Raw genomic sequence first — 19,711 nt, forward strand, 5'->3', positions numbered from 1 at the left:
GCAGCACCTCTTCTCACCCTCTGTCTGAAACCAGAACTCAGTCTGCTCTGATTGGTTAGCTGGCCGGCTCTGTTGTGTTTGGTCTTGAGATGTCACTAGCCTATCACGTACATTATGTTGGAGAGCTAGCCAATAGAAGCACCAGTGTTACATTATGATGTCAGTATGGCGCAGAAGTAAACAAAGGAGTCTAATGGAGGCGTTGCAGGCAGGGAGGGGGGGGGGGGAACTTTGGGATTGTAGCCTTTGCAGACCATTCACATGCACAAAAGCCTATACTATATAACACACTACAGGAAAGGGGAAACTCCAAAAAGCATAATAGGGCCCCTTTAATAAAAAACATGTGTAGTCATGGTTTGCCTACCCTACAGCATGATTTTCAGCTGATAGGTTAAGCATACTGTATATTAAGACTGTGAGAAGGTTTTGTTAAAATAACATTTTATTATTTGTTATGTTAATTTATAAACACTTATTTACACAAGACATTCACAATAGGTACAAAAAGGCAACTTCAAATATATTAGAAACAAATCCTGCTTCTTGTTTTCAGGTATATCTGGCAAATGGCTTACAAAATGCAATGTAATGACTTCCTAACTGAACTTATAAGTGAGGATCTTCACACAGCGGCTCTGCGTGGTAAATCACAGCAAATCAGTGAAAAAACTCTGCTTCCTCTCGTCATTTATTTCCTCCAGTCCTTATGGGATCAAACTGGTCCTTGCTGTTTCGGCCCAGCTGAGCTGCAGCTATGACTTGTGCTGCGGTGCGTAGAGGAAGATGGCACTGAAGGTGGAGAGGGTCTCCCGGGCCCCGGTGGTGGCCAGCCGGCCCCCGGTCCTCACGACGCCGACACGGTCTCCTTTCCTCAGAGGCAGGATCACGCTGAAGGACACGGACCCCCCGCAGCCACAGTCTCCAGTCGGGGGGGCCCCGTGTTGGCCGGGACCTGCAGAGCTCTGCAGCCGCTGCACCCTGCGGTTAGACACGGACAGAACGGCCTCCACCCGGTCCCCCCGCTGCGCCGTCAGCAGGCCTGAGATCAGGTATCGGCCGTCCAGAGGGGCGGTGAAGATCCCTGCAGAGGAGAGAAGGGGCGAGATCAATGCGTGAGTCACATGTTGACTAATGTTTGTTGTTACTGTGCGTCCTGTTTTTCAGCATGAAGTGAATGAGGTTAAACAGTTAGTCAAAGATTTATTAAAACAATAGTCAGGTGCACATGAACATTGAAACAGATGTTGCTTTGTGTCATTATCTCTCATGTTCATGTGTCCAGAGAGTAGCCTATATTTAGTATGGTAAGGAAAATAACTAATTGATTTTGTATATGATTGTATACACCTCGGGGCAAATATCTACCAGTTTTTAGATAATGTGAAAATTCACACTTTTAACAAGAATTCCAAATCAGGTTTATTTTTTAAATGCTTAAATTGGCTTCACTAAGTACCTGCACATGTGAGCTTATCTTTGATATTCAACTTGTTTATGATTTAAAGTTACCAAATACTTTAATGTGCTTATTGTAAACCGCAATTTCACAGTACTACAGTTAGTCTTTGGGCACAGTTTTTGGCACAGACTAATGGCCTTCACTTTGTAAAGATAGGGAACAAATCCAGTCCTTATCCCTTAAAAATATGTACTCAAAGGTTTATCGCAGGATTTTTTATGATTAGTCAAATCAAGTAGAAGTCTTCCAAAGTACTTTTTGTATGAGCACATTTCTTTGACATCAAACTCGAAAGATATCCTCTTGATTTTTTGTAACATTTGATTGTATTAACTGACTGATGAACCTCATTTCATTCAATTACAGAAATTACACTTAATCAATCCAAAAGACAATTGAACTAAAACCTGTTGAAATTAAGAGCTGTGTAACTGAAGAAAATCTCTTATCATAAACTAAAGACAACACAAATGTTGAAGACAAAGCAACAGAATTGATGTGATATGCAATTGGATTGTTTGTTGGTCTGACATGTACCCAACATATCCATGCAAAGTATTATAATGACACATTTTTCTAGTTGTTGTTGTGTACCTGTGTGTGGATTGTAGTGTCCTCCATCATTGACGATGACTCTGTTGAAGCGGATGAAGCCGAACTCTCCAATGAGCGGCTGCTGTGTGAGGCCGGCAGAGAAGGAGAAGGGCTCCTCAAAGCCACTGCTGGGGGCCGAAACTGATACAAGCAAATGCATGCGAGTCAATCTTTGTCTCATTTCAAAGATACATTACTCACTTTTTATACAGTCACTGAAAAAAAAGACGTGATATTATCTGTTTATTGTAGGGTAAATAGACTAAGGTAGGCAAATCAACAAAATAATGTTGGCATCAAATGTTATTATCCGGACATGTGTACAGAGAATAATCACTGTATCATACAAAACTAAAGACAATACATCATACAAATAATCATACTTTGTGATTAATGTTCAGATGATCGGTTAAGTATTGTCTGATAGTGCTACAGTGGTTATAGTATCACAACAGTTAGCTTTTAATTCATTCACAAATCCTTTATTTGAGCTAATAATTTGTTTACTTTTTCTTTATCGATGCAGTGACTTATTGAGAGGAGTGTATTTTACCTGGTGATATAACGGGAGTGTGTTGCATCGGGTTCCAGGGCATCTTTGCAGCTACAGGAACTACAAACAAATAAAAGTGTATATAAAAAATCTTTATATATCTTTCATTAAAATTAGTCTATTATTATGTTTCAAAAATAGAACCACTGTATTCCATTGAGTGTTTTTGTTTGCTTTTTTTAGTCAGTAGCTGAAAAGAAAAAAAGACCTTTGTTTCAGTGACTTTAGCTGTTCCCTACTTCAGTAACTTTCTTCATCATTACCAAATGTAATATTTGCCATGCATCGCTACAGAGGAAGACGAGCTAAAATCCTTCCTCAGTCCACCCACATCTCCTTAAAGCAAACACATCCAGTTCCCACTCACCCACACTCTCAGGCTACATATTATTCACCACCTTTTCCAATTTGTCTTGCACCGGTGTAGTAGAAAGGCAAAGGGTTGTAACTTGATGATTAACTGCTACAGTACGTTACCTTGGCGGCTGTCTGATTGAGGCTTGAAAGATGCAGGCTGCAGAGGAGGATAGCCTGCAAAAGAAATAAATGACGCTAGGGAGTGCTGGCCAGAGGGAGTGGTTTGGTTTTCCATCCCAACATTAATGAGAAAACAATGTGGCATAGAGTTGCAGAGGTGTACATTAGAAATAAAAACAGGTTGTAAGCTCGACTGCATTATTTTGGTTTTATTTGTGGCTTTTTGAATCATTTTGATGTTGATTTAGCTGCTTTCCAGGGCAATGAGATAAGCAGATACGGTCCCTACAGTTTCCTCCGAGGCTTGAAATGAATGTGCTGTTTGAGGTCCAAACAAAACCAACAACCACTAAACAGACATTAAACAAACAACAGTTTACAGCCCTGTACAGAATAGATTGTATGAAAACCTGCCTTTCAATGCTGAAAAAGTTAAAACGTTCATGACTCGTGAAGATTTGCATGAATTTCCAAGTTCAGTTCTCAGATTAAGATTCTTAACCAACACATTTTTAAATTGTGTATTTCAAATCTTCTCTCTATTCTTTTACACACTGAGGATAAATCAGAGCCATGCGTTACATTGTTTGATATTATCTCCTAATCATTATCTGCAGTTCCGCTAATTCAAACCAGATCTGGCTCTGTGAGTATCGGTTGGCCCCAGTAAAAGACTTTAGCATTCATGGATGACACAAAAACAAAAAAAAGTACACGGATAATTAAACCTCTTTTATAAGTTCCATATGTGAAAAATGGCCCGATTCCAATTGTTGTCATTGCTGACGCAGTTTCAATGAGCATATCTGATGTGACTGTGAAGTGACAGCACTGTTGACAAGAGGAAGAGACATATATTATGTCACACATGTGGTAATGCTGGCTGAGACTCAACTCCATGGTGCCAGAATGATCACACTGCGTCAGAAAATATCCTCCTTGTCATGGAAGTAATGACATATTCTAGTTTTAGCATCAATTCATTCAAACAAGTAGACATCAGATCTGGATAAAGGAGTTAGATTACAGACTCTGGACATTGTAACGCATGAAACCACGCCCTAAAGAGTGCTTGATTAAATACCCTGTTAAAAGCCCTAGCAAAAAAGGTTATTGAGACTGATGACGACCTTGAATGGTATCAAATGATGTCTTGCATTGATTGAATATCGTGAATATTCTCACTACAAGCCTCCAGACACATCTCGTCTGTGATTTCAGCTCCCAATCCTTTCTCCCAGGCTTCCCTAAATAAATCTGAAGATGTATCATTATGGCTCTAAAACATACTGCGAAAACAAATCGACCAACTTGGGAAGGATTGCATTGTCAACAGAAGATGTAAGGCTGCATACTGCAGGTTTAAGTTTTTGTATGATGATAAAATGAGTTTTGAGACCTAATGTAGGATCCATCAGATAATCAAAACACGATATATATACGAGAATAACCTGGAATGACTTTCCTAAGATTATAAGATAACACATTTATAATCTTGCAAAGTGCACTCAATTTCACTCACAAAAATCGCTGTGGTTTATTACAGATGATACGGTGTGAATATGAGTGTGGCAGGGTTCTCCCTCTTTGTGCAAGTATGCATTACAAGTCAATACATTATATTTAATATTTACTAAGTGAATGTTTAAGTGTTATTAGTCTGGCTTCTTTTCATGACATTGCTATTGTGAAAGGACGTAAAGGGCAAGCCTGTTATTATCATTATTATTATTATTATTATTATTAAGTGTTGTAGCAGGTAATTTATTTATTTTGTGACCCTTTTATTCTCTGTCCATTTCCCCTCGTACATACCATTAGGTACTGCATGTCCTCATTTTTATATGCACTGTAAATTCATTTAAAGCATTACTAAATCAGGTGTTCTGCCATTGATCCGTGTGGTTTTTAGTGGAACTAAAACTAGACTTAAAGCATATTTGTGTGGTGTTTACAAATACTTATACAACTCATAAAAACACATTCATATTGAGCTGCAGATAATCCCCACCCTCAGTCCTCACCTGGTGCTCCAGCAAATCCGTTGACGGGCACGTTGGACGAGTCCTCAGACTCTCTGCGGACCGTCACCCTGCGGCTGTACCCCGGGGGTCCGGCCTCGCCCGTCTCCACCACCGGCCGGACAGGGACCAGGGGGGGGACGGGCGGTCCGCCGGGCTGCCGGGGGCTGGACGGGTGGATGGGCGGGCTGATATGTATCGTGTGCCTGTTGGGCTGCAGCGGCTGTCTGGGGTTGGACGGCTGCGGCGGGATGATGAGAGGGATGTGGATTTGTTGGATTCTGGTCCTGGTTGAATCTGGCTGAAGAGCCGGCCTCTCTGGTCTTAAGGTCATTCCTTAGAAAGAAAAAGAAAATGACAGAGTGGCAAGATCGTAAGTATGTCAAAATAGAAGGGCACTGGGAGAAAATAATATATTTGTAACTGCCTCGTGATTTAGATCTGTTCCACAATTCAATGGGTTCTTACTTGGCCAACAATACAATCTTTCACCAAGTTTCATGAAAATCAGGCAGGTAGTTTTGATGTAATCCTACTGACAGGCAGACAAAGAAACAACAAACCAGCTAAAAACAACACCGCCTTCTTGGTGGAGGCAATGATTACGGTTCATTTTCTGACCATAAACCATACTGTTACACCATCTGGTCACAAGAATTGAGAGTTATAGAAAGGGCTGTAACTGCAGGCACTAGCCTTCAATTAACTTCGGTTGTTTACAAATCCCACTTCCTCTCTCACATCCCTCCCTTCTCTTGTGAATTCTCCTTTAACGACTTGAATTCTGATGACAGGCCAAATTTGACCTGGCTTTCACGGCACCTCTGAGTGTTTTTTTTCAGCTGGTATCATTATTACCCTTCATAAAAGCAAAGCAGGCGGGCTGTGTGAGTTTTAAGCAACGAGAACCATCTGAACGGAAACCGATTGGCTGCCTGCCAGACCCCCCGGGGGCGCAGACATCATCTGGGCCTCCGAGGGGAGCGAGAGACGCTGGGAGACTGTCCTGGGGACAAATAACAAAAATAATTACACTACCCGCTTTGTGTCTTAAACCCAGGTGTCAGGCAGATTTTGTCCAGCCATATTTAGAATTTAGTCATGAGGTTTCTACATAAAAAGGCTTGTTTGATGTAGCTGTGTCTGCAGTGCTGTGCAAACCCTGTGGGGGGGTTGGAGTACATGCAACAGGATTACTGTAATGTCACTCAGCCAAAGTGCTTACATTAAGGACATGACCACTTAACCCAAATGGTTATACAGCCAGATTTGGCAGAAAAAGGCTCTGATCTTCGAGGAAGTGCTCAAAGAATACAAACAACACAGATTATTCAAGGGATACAACAAGTAAATTATCTAATATAAACAGAATTTAGAGATAACTGTTAACTTACGAATGTTAATCTTAAGAAAATATATCAAAAATCTTTAATACGTAAGGTTAAAGGGGGCTGTAGATATGAAGGTATAAGTGGCATAGAGGTGTCTGGTATAAAGCTATGGTATAAAGTCAACTGAGACATCTGTGTGAATATGATTGGATGTTGCTGGTCAGCTGATATGATCAGCTGTTTTTACAATAGTCCATTCCATGGAGGCTGAAGCATGAGTGAATGTAGCTGCCTCTAAATGTGGCTTTTATGGGGAAAACTTTTTTAAAACTATGTTGGCCCTCAAGGATAATGTATAGATATGTTAATGTATGGCACCTAATGTAAACACAACATTGTTTTATTACAAGAAAACTCTGCAGGGTACTTTGACTTATTAATATTGAGGTCTACTTTTTCATGGTGATTTCAACCGTGTTTCATTGTGAGACTTTTCTCTGTATCCTCATCTACTGATAAAGAACACAAAACCCAAGATACTTTGAAGTGGGGGATATATCAATAGTCAGTGTATTAACTCAAGTAGATAGCGGTTGGCAGATCCCCAGTATGGAAAAATAAATAAAGCGTTCAATTAGACTGATATAAATGATTTTGCTCCTTGTCTTTATTTCCGAACTATGGTTTTCGGACATCTCTATGCACTGACTATAACATAAGTATACCTCACACAACCCCACTTCAAAATATCCGAACTACCTTAGACATAGTACTGTTCCCAAGGTCAGGAATGAACATTCATTTAATTACTTTTTAACTCTTTGAAACAAAGTAATATAATAATGTGTGTGAGTTCTGCCACAGCCAATAACATTACGATTAATAAAAGTTAACTCCACATTCAAACTTGTACTGTGGCGAAGTGATGAATGGAATTACCTGCAGCGATGGTATTACATTCGTGTCTGCCTATTACTCCGGATTATGAAAGCCACTCTGTTCTTATCAAATAAAACATCATCAATTATCAACAAAATGACTCCTTCTTACTGAAAGTGATACTACAAGCCACTCAGAAACCACATGTATAATCAAAAACAAATTAAACCCAGCAATCATGTTGTACTGAGATAATCAGAAATCTCTTCCTCATTTCCTCCCTTCCTTCAGGACGTCGGTTGCCTGAGTGCATATTTCCCATGAGCTCTCAGCCTGTGTCTCACTAAGGGGGCAACCACAAAAACACACAGATGGGGGGGGGTGGAAACACATGCAAACCAGTGCTGGTGCAACCAAAAGCCTCACCAAAACCAGATGTTGTTGGTCAAAAGCTGATTGAAACACAGCTGGGGGAGGGATGCTGTAGTCACTGTTGCCTCCACACATTGGGGTGACAGTGCAAAAGTGTCTGAAAGCGTGGAGGAATATTGCAGCAGACAGGCTGATCATGCGATGGAAAACGGTGTCAAGGGGCACAGAGCAGGGTGTGGTACCATTAATGCATCACTCACACTCTGAACATACTTTTTTTTCTCCTACGCACATGGACACAATTTCATCCTCCACCTCATTTTGCTGCAGTGATATTAATGATGGGAGGTGGAAATTGTGCACCGCCTGGCAGACTTTGGGGACTCCCATTGTGTATCTGGGTCCTTTCTCCTCTGAAGACTTCCAGATGGGCTCAAGGGTCAGAGATGGAAACACCTCACGTCGAGGCCCTACAGATCTCGTGCTGCAGCGCCTCGCAAATCCTGGTGCGGACTGAATATATACAGTGTGTGTTTGTGGGTGGTGTCAAGTTCAATTTTCCATTATTTTCCAGCAGACAGCCTTTGGCTTCAAAAAGCCTTTGATATCTTGTTTTTCTTGTACTCCCTGATCACGGTGGACAATTAATCTTACTGCCTGTCTTTTCTATAGAAAGCCAGAATGATCAATTGCAAAGCATTGATCCATGAAATCAAAGCCTTAATTTTGTCCTCGATTGGTTTTGTTTCCTTTTCTGAAGACCTCGTCTGTTGATAGACAGGACAAGATGGAGGGAGAGGAGGAAAAGGAGTCCTCTGGCATTCTTGGAAGGACAAATCGGAAGAAAATAAACTGGACAGAAGAGCGACGAGGGAGTTGAAGGAGAGCAGTTCAGAGATAAGCGGGAGAGAGGAAGAAACCGGGAAGAGATTTGAGCTCGACTGGGATCACCTCCAAAACAAGGAGGAGTAGAGAAAAAATAACATCTTGAGAATCAAATACGAAAATTGAGCACAAGAAAGTGAATAGGTCCCCGCCTGAATGAGGAACAGCATGCTCAAACTCTTTGAAAAGCAAAGCATTTCCTATTTTATTATCATGATTTCACTTATGTTGACGTTTCCTAATAATCCCTATTAATTCTGTACACTTGAATGCCTTAAAGCCCCACCTGCAGAGTATTAAAGTCATTTTAATGTATCTCTGTTTAAGTTTTTAACAATGCAATTAGTCCCTGCTGCTTAACCACAACTCCCTTTTCTAAGGAAAACAAGCAGAAACAAACACGCAAGCTGTAGCGTCAGACCTCCACTGCAGCAGCTGCTTTGGGGCGAAGCAGTGCCAGCACTTTTGCCTCTAGAGCAGTGGCGTAGCCACCATAGGGCCAGTGTGGGCCCAGGCCCACCCAGTTTACTCATTGGCCCACCCTGAGAAAGCTTCGGTGTCATTTTAACTTTTTTCAATTTAAATTTTCAATTTATTTATTTTGTATTATTATTATTAAAAAAATGTATTCACCCATGTAGTACGGTGGCCCTGAAGTGCAAAACACTACAGCATCTCAGAAACGGCAGAACTGTGTGCACACTGCACAGCGCTGCAGCATGTCTGTGAGAAAGAGAGATGCAGTGTGTCTGTGAGGCCCCGCCCCCGCACGCAGATGAGAGAGAGATCTCTTTTAAAATATATTGAAAGTTAGAAATGGAGATGGTTAGATAAAATGTGGAAGATAACGTTTATGTAGCATTTCGTTATTGTCGAAATGATGACATTTATAACGGGATGAAATCAAAGTGAATGGCCTGCTGCTGCTGAATGCCTGGGGCAAGTGACTGGAAAAAGTTAAAAAAGTTATTACATCGTTTCAGATAATAAATAATAATGATAATTCATTCTATTTAGGGGCGCCTTTCAAAGCACCCAAGGACACCTTACAATGCATAACATATTCTAAGGAAAGGTTTTAAGACCGTACAAAGAATGCAGTCCGGGTGATGTTTTTTATGTGGGGTACAGATGAGAGAGCTGTCCAGAATTACACCAAGATGTCGTGTTTGAGTTCTTGATAAGCTATTAAACAGTAAAATAAGTGTCTCCTGTTCACCAAAACATACCCATCTGTTATGGAAAAAGAAAGTATTCCAAAAGTAATCTGCCACCGATACCGGCGGGGATTGTTGTTAGCTTCTGATGCCATAGAAAAATCTGACCCACCCTATTTTTACGGGCCCACCCTAAAGTACATTTCTGCCTACGCTACTGGTCTAGAGTCACACACTTCCAATCAGCAAGTCATATTGAGTAAGGGCAAAGCTATTCCTGTTAATCTTTCAGCTATGTTATTACAACACCTCGTGTGTTCCCGGCCTCCTCGGGGTCTTCATATGACCGAGGAAAAACTATGAGCTCAAACGGAGAGGAAACATTTCAGTAGGCGCTGCTCCACCACCACACCCGAAGAGCTGGCAACTTTTGTATCTGCATTAAGACTTTCCTTCCAAAACTTGAGGAAATAATAAATCATCATGCTACCTCAGCCACATCATTTAACTCCCTCTCTCAAGGGATTTAGGATAGAGACTATGAGCTCAAAGAGAGAGAACATCATGATCTTGCCCTTTTAAGGAAGAGATTGACATTTTGAGGACTGTAGTGTACAGACATCTTCTCATCTTTGCCGAGATGAGAAGATGTCTGAACAGTGAAAGACTGTAAACAGGAGGAAACGGCTAACCTGGCTCTCTCCTAATGTAATCAACACAACGTAATACAAAAACAACGTTTAAATGACATTTGCTTGGGGAAATGTTACCGAAAATATATCACATGTTCATCAGAAAATGTAAAGGAATACTTCACACAAATAAATTATAATTTGTATTTAAATAACTCATCCTGTGTTTCTACAAACTATTCAATAAAATATTGTTTTGCTAGCAAGCCTCCTCAATAAACAAATAATCAGAATTGACAATTGAAGTAAACAGGGGCATGGTTTTTCTATGAAAAATATATCAAACATCAGTTTTGAAACCATACTTACCAAAATGACTTGCATTTTCACTAAAACCTTACTATTTTTACACACTTCCACATCAACAGTCGTCACACAGACAAGTATGACGCCTAAGCAGGTATACAATCTAAGTGGGAGTGTATTTAATAGTAAGGTTTTAGAAACAATGCATGTCGTTTTGGGGTTGAAGTATTCCTTTGAGCCAGGCAGTCATTTCCCTTTTCTAGCCTTTATGCTAAGCTAAGTTAGCCGGCTCCTTGCAGAAGCTTCATACTTAACATACTCAACTGACTCGTCTAACTTTCACTAAGAAAGCTAATTAGCATACGAACTAAAATATCCTGCATTTAAACATGCTCACTCAAATGAATATCTGGTCTAATCGTGGGCAGATGTGCGGTGTAATGTTACATGTAGGGAAATCACATCAAATAGTTTGGAAATGAATGCAATGGCAAATATTGGTCTCTCTTCACCACATTGGTTAACCTCTCCACCCTCTTTTCTCTCCTTAGGTCCCTGTCATGCCATTGTTTTAGACAATGGTTAGAGAAAGGGAGGCTCCAGCGATGGGGCCCCACTGATGACATCACAGCTGAGGGGTAGACTTGAGCATCTGGTCCTGGGTGTGGAGCTCTACTTCTCCATCAAGACTAGCTCCAGCAGTGAGTCAGGGCCCTTAATGAGGACCAGACTCCACTCATGAGGCTGAGGTCACCCTACGGGAATCTCTGGAGACTGGTATGTGTACATGTGTAAGGAGAAAGACAGGGAGGCGGGTGTATTGTGTATGAGCCTGTGTTTGTGTGTGTGTAATGGGAGTTTGAGGTCTGCAGTTTTGTGGTATGAGTAAAAAAGCCATTGTCACGGTGCATGAGAGAAGCCTTCACAGCTCAAATTGTTCATAAAAGGGAGTGGATTAACCAGTCTGGTGTTCTGACATTTATATAAAGCAGCAATGAGGCTCAAAACAGTGCCTGTAAATCATCACAGCCGTTAGGAGGGGTTGACCCCGGCATTTAAGAATTTAATTCCTCATATAAAAACAGGGGAATTCTTAGGACAACATGAGTCTAAGTCGCAGGAAGTTTCCAATGTGGGCCTCTGCCTCTTGGTGCTGGGACATATTGAATGACATATTCAAGGAGGCCCAATGAACCTGTGTCCTCCCTCTCAGGGAAATACCCTGTGGCCATTCATGGGATCTGATCCTCCTCTCCAAGCCTCCATGTAAGCCAAGCTAGCAGAACGCATTATATGGAGGATTATCTTCAGGAAAAGTTTGTGTTTACACAGATGTTAATCACACTTGATAAACTTGCTGGAAGTTAGAGAGGAAGCTGCAAAGGAGTGTGTGGATTTACTCATTTTAGAGACTGGCTATAATGTGGGAGTCTATAGACTTCTTCGTGGTGAAGTTGTGTAATAATCCATATCTAATTACTGTCATGAGGTATATATTTTTCGACCATACTGAACAGTTATAGGTAGAAGTAATAAATATCATTGTTTGCTTTCGTGCTGGGAGTCAGAGGAAATTCAATATGAAGCCACAGCCAGGAGCAGGTTGGTTTAGCTTAGAAAAAGATTAGAAACGGGTGAAAATATCTAGCCTGTCTCTCTATAGAATAAACTCTTCAAAAGTTGTGCACATTAAACCAGTAAAACCACAACTTTATGCTTTTCTACTTCGTTTTATGGACAGATTAAACCAAAACGTACAGAATAGACATAACGTATTAACAGGTGACATGCTGGCGGTCAGATTGTTGTTGTCTTTGGATAAAGCAAGGCTAGCTGCTTGCCTCTGTTTTAACACTTCATACTAAGCTAAAATAACTGGGCGCAGGCTTCAGCTTCATATTGAATGAACAATGTGGTATCTGTCTGCTCATCTAACCGTAAACAACACAGTGAATACGCTTATTTGATTAAGTGACGCCTGCGACATAGTTCAGGATCAGTCCAGTAAGCAGATTCTCCAAACATAATTTAATTGTGTAAACTATGAAACATGGTGCAAAAAAAAGTCAACCTTGTGATATCTCACTTGGAAGAGAAGGAGCCATTTATCTTACCATCTTATTTCTTGGAATTATGCATGTGAATGATCGATAAATATATAATTTAAGGTCCTTCAGAAAATAATTTATGTTTATTAGGAATAAGTCTTATAAATCTTTTTTTTTTTTTAAATGTTTAATCCAGTTCGCTTTGTCTTCACAAATAATTGTGGTATAATTATAATGTTGTGTGAATTTTGTTTGCTGTTTTGTTTGTTGCGACTGTGTGTATGCCAATGCTAATAAAGAAAGAAAGTGGCCATTCAATGGCAAACTCTACGCTTTGCAACATAGGCCTACATGCTGTGCACTAATTTCAATGTGTTTCTTTAGGCTCTGCCCACTCCCTTACCTACCATGTCTGCAGTCACACTGGTCACCTGAAAGCTAGCTGTCCCTTGCTGATATTGCTGCAACAGCACAACTGCTGCACTCATATAGATTTTCATAAGCTCCACCTTAGCGTCCAACTGTAGGCGTTGAGTCTACATTTTGAACGCTATTGTCTAACTCCCTGTCCAAAATAGAATAACAGCTAAATACCAATGCTGTACATATTAAACATTCATATAATAACCCAATAATTTGTGCCAGCTGACTGTAATTGATTCCACACTCTGGGATCTGCTCGTTGAATACATACAGTATGGATAAATAGAATGTGGCTTTCATTGGCTTCAACTGGTTTGTGTCACTTAAAGCCAACAAGGCCCCTTAGATCATTTTAGTCACTTCCTTCTCAAGCGATTACCACAGCCAACGATTCCATAAAACCACAACAAAACTGTCTGCTCACCTGGCTCTTTGGCGGTGACGTCTTTCAACACGTGTTTGGCCATCGAGGACAGCTGTGCCTGGAGCCTCTGCATGGAGTTCTGCAGTACGATGATCTCTCCTCCATGATTTCCACTGGTGGCGTTCATCCTGCTCTCACAGTCCCGCAGACCACCAACATTTCTCTCCAGTCCCTCTTTCAGCTCTCTGATGTTGTCGGTTACCCCATCTAGCCTTCCACACACCTTTTCAAGTCTGGTCACACGTCCATTGACAACGGAGATACCATCAGAAACACCCTGTGTGTTCTGTTTGCATTGACTCAGCTCAGAGGACACCTGCCTACTGAGCGTATCAAGACTGTTCTTCAGCTCCTCCACCTGATGTCTGGTGTTGTCTGTTTGGACGCTGGGTACTGCAACGGCCGAGGCCCAGTTGTCCCGCCCTCGACCCCCAGGGCCACTCTGCTCTGCATGGCAGCATGTGGAGTTTATTTGGTGCATATCCTGGTTGTATTTGCTTAAGGAGTCACTTAAACCGGTAACAGCACCAGCCAGACCAAGCACATTATCTTTAAGATTATTCAATCCCTTCTGGAAATCCTCCATCGTCTTCACATGACGTTCATTTGTGACCGAATGTCTTCCAACAACATCTTCTAGTTGCCTGAGCTTCACCGCGTTGGAATTGACATCAGTGTGAAGAATGTCCAAATCATTCCTGAACCGAGTCAGGTCCTTTAATATGCTTTCTAGACCTTTAGGTGTTGGCGATGAACTCACTGCACCTACATTTATTCCTGAGCCAGAACATCCTGCAGAGCACAACTCTCCAACAGCATTGACCTTATCATCCAAACCTTGGAGGAGGAACTTGTTATTGTTGACTTCTGTCTGGATGGCATCCATGGAGTTACTAAACATCCCAGGGAAGGAGCTGTTGCTCATTTCCACCAGCATGTTCGTAAACTGGTCCTCCATGCCATTCAGACGCTCCTCCAGAAGCTGCCGGATTGCTGCCACTTCTTCCGAAATTGTACGTGTAAGTTTCTCTTCGATATAGAAACAATGAGTCTCTGCATTTTGCTCCGTAATATTAATGCGTGCCTCCATCTCTTCAAGGATTAGACTGAAATCATTGTCTTCCTGAGGTGCGGACAGGTGCGCCAGTTCGTTGTCAATGCGAACATTCAAGATGCGATGAGCCTCTGCAATACGGTCAATCTCACGCCACAGGTCTTTATGGTCACTATGATCCTCTTCCTCTTCGGATGGATTAATCTGTCTTTGAGTCCGTATCGGTCCATCTGCGGCTGCCATGTCCAGACGAAGTGCCCGGATCTCCTTCCTCAGATCAGTCTCCTTGACATCTAACAGCTTGGTCAGCTTGAGCAAACCTTCATCACGGCTGTCTTCACAGGTCTTGACCTTGTCATTGCATGAGCTTTGAAGCTTGGCCATCTGTTCCTCCACATTCTGGTCCAGCTCCTTCTTCAGCTTCTCAAATGTTCCATCAACGTAGCTCTGGACAACATCAAACTCCGCTATGGCAGGAGCCTGAGATTGAGAGGCTTGCATCAGGACGCGGATCTGTCCCTCGTGACTTGTCATGGTTCCTCTTAGGTCCTCCAAAGCGTCATCTTTGATTTTCATTTCATTGTTAAGGTCATCCAACCGGGTCACTATTTTGTCTATAGCGTTGTCTCCAACGATCCCTCCTCTAGTAGCCTGGTGACCGTCCAGCACTGCCGGGCTGTCCTCGGTGTCTGCAGCTGGAGAGCTGTCTGGCGGACGCATGTTGTTGAGAAGCGTCACCAGTATCTTCTTTGTGTCGTCTTGCAGGTCTGTGCGGAGGTTGGTGGTTAACCCTGTCAAAGCGGACTGGAGATCCTGGACTATCCGAGAGAGGCGCTGAACTTCACCTTCCAGAAGATGCACCTTATCCCCCCCATCACGCCTCGTTTCATGGTGCGCTGTCTCTCTCCGCTCTGGCCCTACAATCAGATGAAATTTGAACAAATTAATCTCTCCTCTTTGAGAAGAATGACACTTTGAAAATACGGTATTAATGGACAAAAACGCTTAAAGTAAAACAGAAAATGTCTTACTCTGCGTGTGTCTGGGTGTATATCCAGGATTCTGTGGGTAGTAGGGCTGTGTTCCCTGAACTGTTTGTCGGTCCGGGGCTGGTTTTAAGTCTTTGCAGTCCAGACCGTGGTAACCAGGACAGCATCTCCACTTCAACTCTGTGACTGATTTGAAGGCAATCTTGTACGTGGGTCGAAACCGATTGTGGTATCTGTAAAACAGGACGGAACCTATTTTTCCAAGATCTCAAACAAATATAAATATAAAATGGGAAACGCTGCTTTATTTCTAGGATAAATCCAGACCCTTTTTGAGTGTTATTCCTCTATTTTGCTTGTTGTGCTACAGCTACTCTGCCGTTTCTAAAAAAACAAAACATCACTTCCAATAACAAGTATTTTGATTGGGAACTGTAGCGTCCTGCAATCACCAAAGCACTTGGGATTTTTGGATTGTCTTTGAGTCTGTCTCTGTTCATGAACATTTCAACTTTCTAGTCAAGGCAAACCATTTCCAAAGAAACAATAGATGAAATCACTTCCCTGAAGTAGGGGTCGTGACATCGAGAACATCTGGAAAGTCGACCGAAACAATCATCCCAGCACATTTCCTAACAGACTCCATCAATGATAACACTATTGCAGCTTGACAAATGGAAGAAAGGAAACTGAAAACCTTTAACATTATGGTTGTTTTCAACTGTGTTCCTTAATCTCTTCTTTACAAGAGAGAAAGCCAGAATATAATGTCATATCTTAGAAATGGAAAAAGCCAGAGGTGCCTTTTTTCTCACTGCCATCTTTTTTTCTTTAGGCAGAAACGTGGAAACTTGGTCTCCTGTGACCTGAGAATTTTCTGTTTCCAGGAATCCTTTCCTCATCACAGTCTCTTGTGGATGTGTTTGTGCATAGATCACAAAGCTCAACCACAGATAGCATGTGGTGTTTCACAACTGATAATAAATCGCAAAGCTAAATATATTATAATTGCAACATGTTCCAGTAAAAATGTTATTGACTGTTTCTTAATACTTGCTGGTGTGGACACTCCAAATTACAACAAGCAATTACACCATTAGGGGAACGGATTGCTGTTTATCTAAGTTACTCAAATAAGCTTTCCGTTTCAGATTTTCTGATAATAAATCTCATGCACTGATCACAACAACGTTAATTCATTCCATGTGAAAGCTGTCTCTGAATACAACTAGGAGGACATTCCTTCTGATGATGTTTCCATATCAAATTGATTTGTACTATTATTTTTTATGATGTTGAAAAAGTCATCAACAGAAAATTGAGATATGTTATATTGAGGACCACCAGCATATGACAATTCAACAGCTGTGAAGCCTCTGGGAGTGTGATAATAACACATGTTTGACCACTAGATGAAAACATATGTCAGAGACAGAGCTGCTCTGGAAACATGTTCCATGGGAAACAAGTTAAAGTAAATCAAAAAGACAAAAGGAAACTCTCCCAATAAAATTCAGTGTCTAACTTTTTTCATTTATTTTGACGAAGCCATTCACAACCTTGGAGGTCTGCTGTCTCGTAAAGCTAACTGAGTCTGTAGTTAAAGTCTGATCATAACATTTAGTGCTGTTGTCTCTGTTCCAAATGCACAAACTGAATTTGGAAAGAAAGCTTTTACGTGCCCTGCTCCCCTCGCTTAAATAGCCTTCAAATACTAGGATAAAAAATAAGCAGAATTGTCAGGTCTACCTTGTAAAAATAAATTGTTGGTCTCAAAGGGTTTAATATAAAAAAGATTGGTCAATCTTGACCCATAAATCTAATAGAAAGGTTCCCAGATGAATGCTGATTTTTCATTCAATGCATGATTGGCTCGAGGCTACATATTCTCAACACCACAAGCACATTAGACACTGTATACTGTTGATTGGTGTATTTCTATAATCTTTTTCTAAGGATAGGGTAACATAAGGCAACATACGTATGATTGAAGCTAATTAAATACATTACATTATAACAGCACACTTTTCTGTTACTCTTGTAACATGTTCATTTTACTGAGAATCCATCTTAACACTGTTGAATGTTGTGAGTATTCGGAAGAAGATAAGTGTAGGTAGTCATAAAGTGTATCCTGGCTGTACGTTTGTAACTTGAAAGATTATTTCAGGTAAATTACCAATAGCAGTTCCTTTCAGCTATAGAGAGATGGAGGCTTGTCATCATCAGTTTAAGGCTACATTTCCTGTTTAACCCTTTGTCATATTGGTGGGATTTAACTTGCTGTAAAACGCTGTGCATTTAGATCAGCCAACAGTTGGTCTAATCTAAATGTACAGTTTTTCTTTGGTTTAAGAGAATATTTACCTTCTAGGTCTCTCTAAGAGAAACATTTTGTATCACAGTATATCTCATGCACCATCGACCCCTCCCTGGATGCTCACGTCACTTGTTTCTGGCAGTCTGGCTGGTATGCTGGGCAGGGGGCCATCACGGGCTCCTGGAAACTCTCCACGCTCCCCTGCACCGCGCAGCTCACGTTTTTACGCACCACATAGGCACACCAGTTCCTGAAGAGGGAGGCATAAATAAACAAGAACTTCAAGATGTATACCTAGAGCTATCGAAACACGTTAAATAATTTGTATGCAAATACTATAAAATGAGATATTGGATTTTAAGCGATGTTGGATAACAAAAACATCACAATTCGGGGCATTTGAATGAAATGGCTTTGATTAAAGGTTGTTGTTTTTATCTAGACTGATAGATTTAATCTTCTACTTTTCAATATTGTGTTCAATTTACCTCTTGTGCTGTTTCTATGTCTGTCAAGCCTTTTGTCATATTGTTTTTGAAAAGTGCTACATAAATGGAGTTTATCATTATTATTGCCATTTTGTTGACGCTTTACTGAGCTTTCACTATAGGTTGCGTCATTTGAGTGACTTTTAAAATAATGTTTTAGTTAATCTCTAAATAGCAAATGAACTAATGGTCTCTTGAATGTCAACGATAAGAGCAATCACTGGCATTCCTGCCTTTATCTGGATGTTATCACCTTTTAGCATTACTGGCAAACTTAAGCCACATTTAGCCACAGGCAGATACAAGCCAGTGCATGTTAACAGGCTACAGATGACCATAAGAGGTTAAATCTCCACTGGCCTGAGGTCATTCCGATCAATAAGGAGTTTGGACTTCATCTCATTTGTATTGGCAACTACGCAACACCAACGTTTACCTTCAAGGGCAGTGGGGTTTAAGAAACGCCCGCGTTTAACTTGTTTTTTGGACTTCAACAAAAAAACTGAAAAGTTTAAAATGCTGTCCACAAAAGAATAAAACCCCGTAATTTACCTGTTTCTGTGTCTGTGTACCGGTCCAGTGTATGCAGCTCCATGGAACAAGTCATAAGAGGGGGGAGACCCGTAAGTGAAGTGAAAGTTCAAAAACAGTGAGAAAACTATCCACCGCCAGTCCATCGCTCCACTTCTGGAAGTCATACTTTAAAAACGCCTCAAAATAAATAATCCTAACCTCGAAAAAGAGGGCTACCCTGTCAGTTTAATGTGCGAGGATCCCAAACACCACAGCCACATTGCCCCAGTGACTGATCAAACTCCAAGTTTGGGGAAGTCCACTTTCACTGCAACTCCTTTGGAATGACGCGTTTGGGGCCAACACCCTCCTCCCAAAAATTCACGGGAAAAAAACTCCCCAGCTTTAAGAAGAAAGTTGTATAGATCAAAAAGTGCCTTTGTTTTATAGTTCAAATGTTCTTGTTATGTGTTGATCTATTTCCTTTATTTAAGTTATGCTTTTGTAGAGGATTCTGGCATCAGAGACGATTTTGTATACAAGTTGATTACTTCTTTGTCTGCCCACTGCCACAAATTCACACCTCACTGATGAACATAACAGGATAATGTCTCCTGAATGTAACCTCCAGAGTTGAAAGAGGTGTGTGCAGTGGGATTGATGATATTCATGGCCAGGGATAACAGAAGTCATCTACATTGGGTCTGCTCTGCTGCTTATATGGAGGAATATAAAGTGTGCAATCTGTTCCTATTGCATTGAGATCATCTTTTTTCCATGCCA

The 19,711-nt window shown here is 41.1% G+C and overlaps 1 protein-coding gene across 1 annotated transcript; it reads right to left on the reverse strand.

Moving 5' to 3' along the window:
* Positions 1-427: 427 nt before the first annotated feature.
* Positions 428-19,261, reverse strand: emilin2a (elastin microfibril interfacer 2a). Its single transcript, XM_034209785.1, has 9 exons — positions 18,968-19,261; positions 18,052-18,177; positions 15,650-15,840; positions 13,565-15,535; positions 5,111-5,443; positions 3,087-3,140; positions 2,610-2,669; positions 2,057-2,197; positions 428-1,084 (listed from the first exon to the last, which is right to left on the reverse strand). The coding sequence occupies exons 1-9, from the start codon at positions 19,111-19,113 to the stop codon at positions 756-758; spliced, it is 3,351 nt and encodes a 1,116-aa protein (XP_034065676.1). The 5' UTR covers positions 19,114-19,261; the 3' UTR covers positions 428-755.
* Between the last annotated feature and the right edge of the window lie 450 nt (positions 19,262-19,711).

The sequence above is a fragment of the Gymnodraco acuticeps genome, unplaced genomic scaffold, assembly GCF_902827175.1.
Source record: "Gymnodraco acuticeps unplaced genomic scaffold, fGymAcu1.1, whole genome shotgun sequence".
Lineage (NCBI taxonomy): Eukaryota > Metazoa > Chordata > Actinopteri > Perciformes > Bathydraconidae > Gymnodraco > Gymnodraco acuticeps.

Coding starts and splice junctions, on each gene's coding strand:
- emilin2a (XM_034209785.1), bottom strand. CDS start 19,113: ATGACTTCCAGAAGTGGAGCGATGGACTGGCGGTGGATAGTTTTCTCA. Junction 2,670..3,086: donor TCAATCAGACAGCCGCCAAG/GTAACGTACTGT, acceptor ATTTGTTTGTAG/TTCCTGTAGCTGCAAAGATG. Junction 1,085..2,056: donor ACACTACAATCCACACACAG/GTACACAACAAC, acceptor TCTCCTCTGCAG/GGATCTTCACCGCCCCTCTG.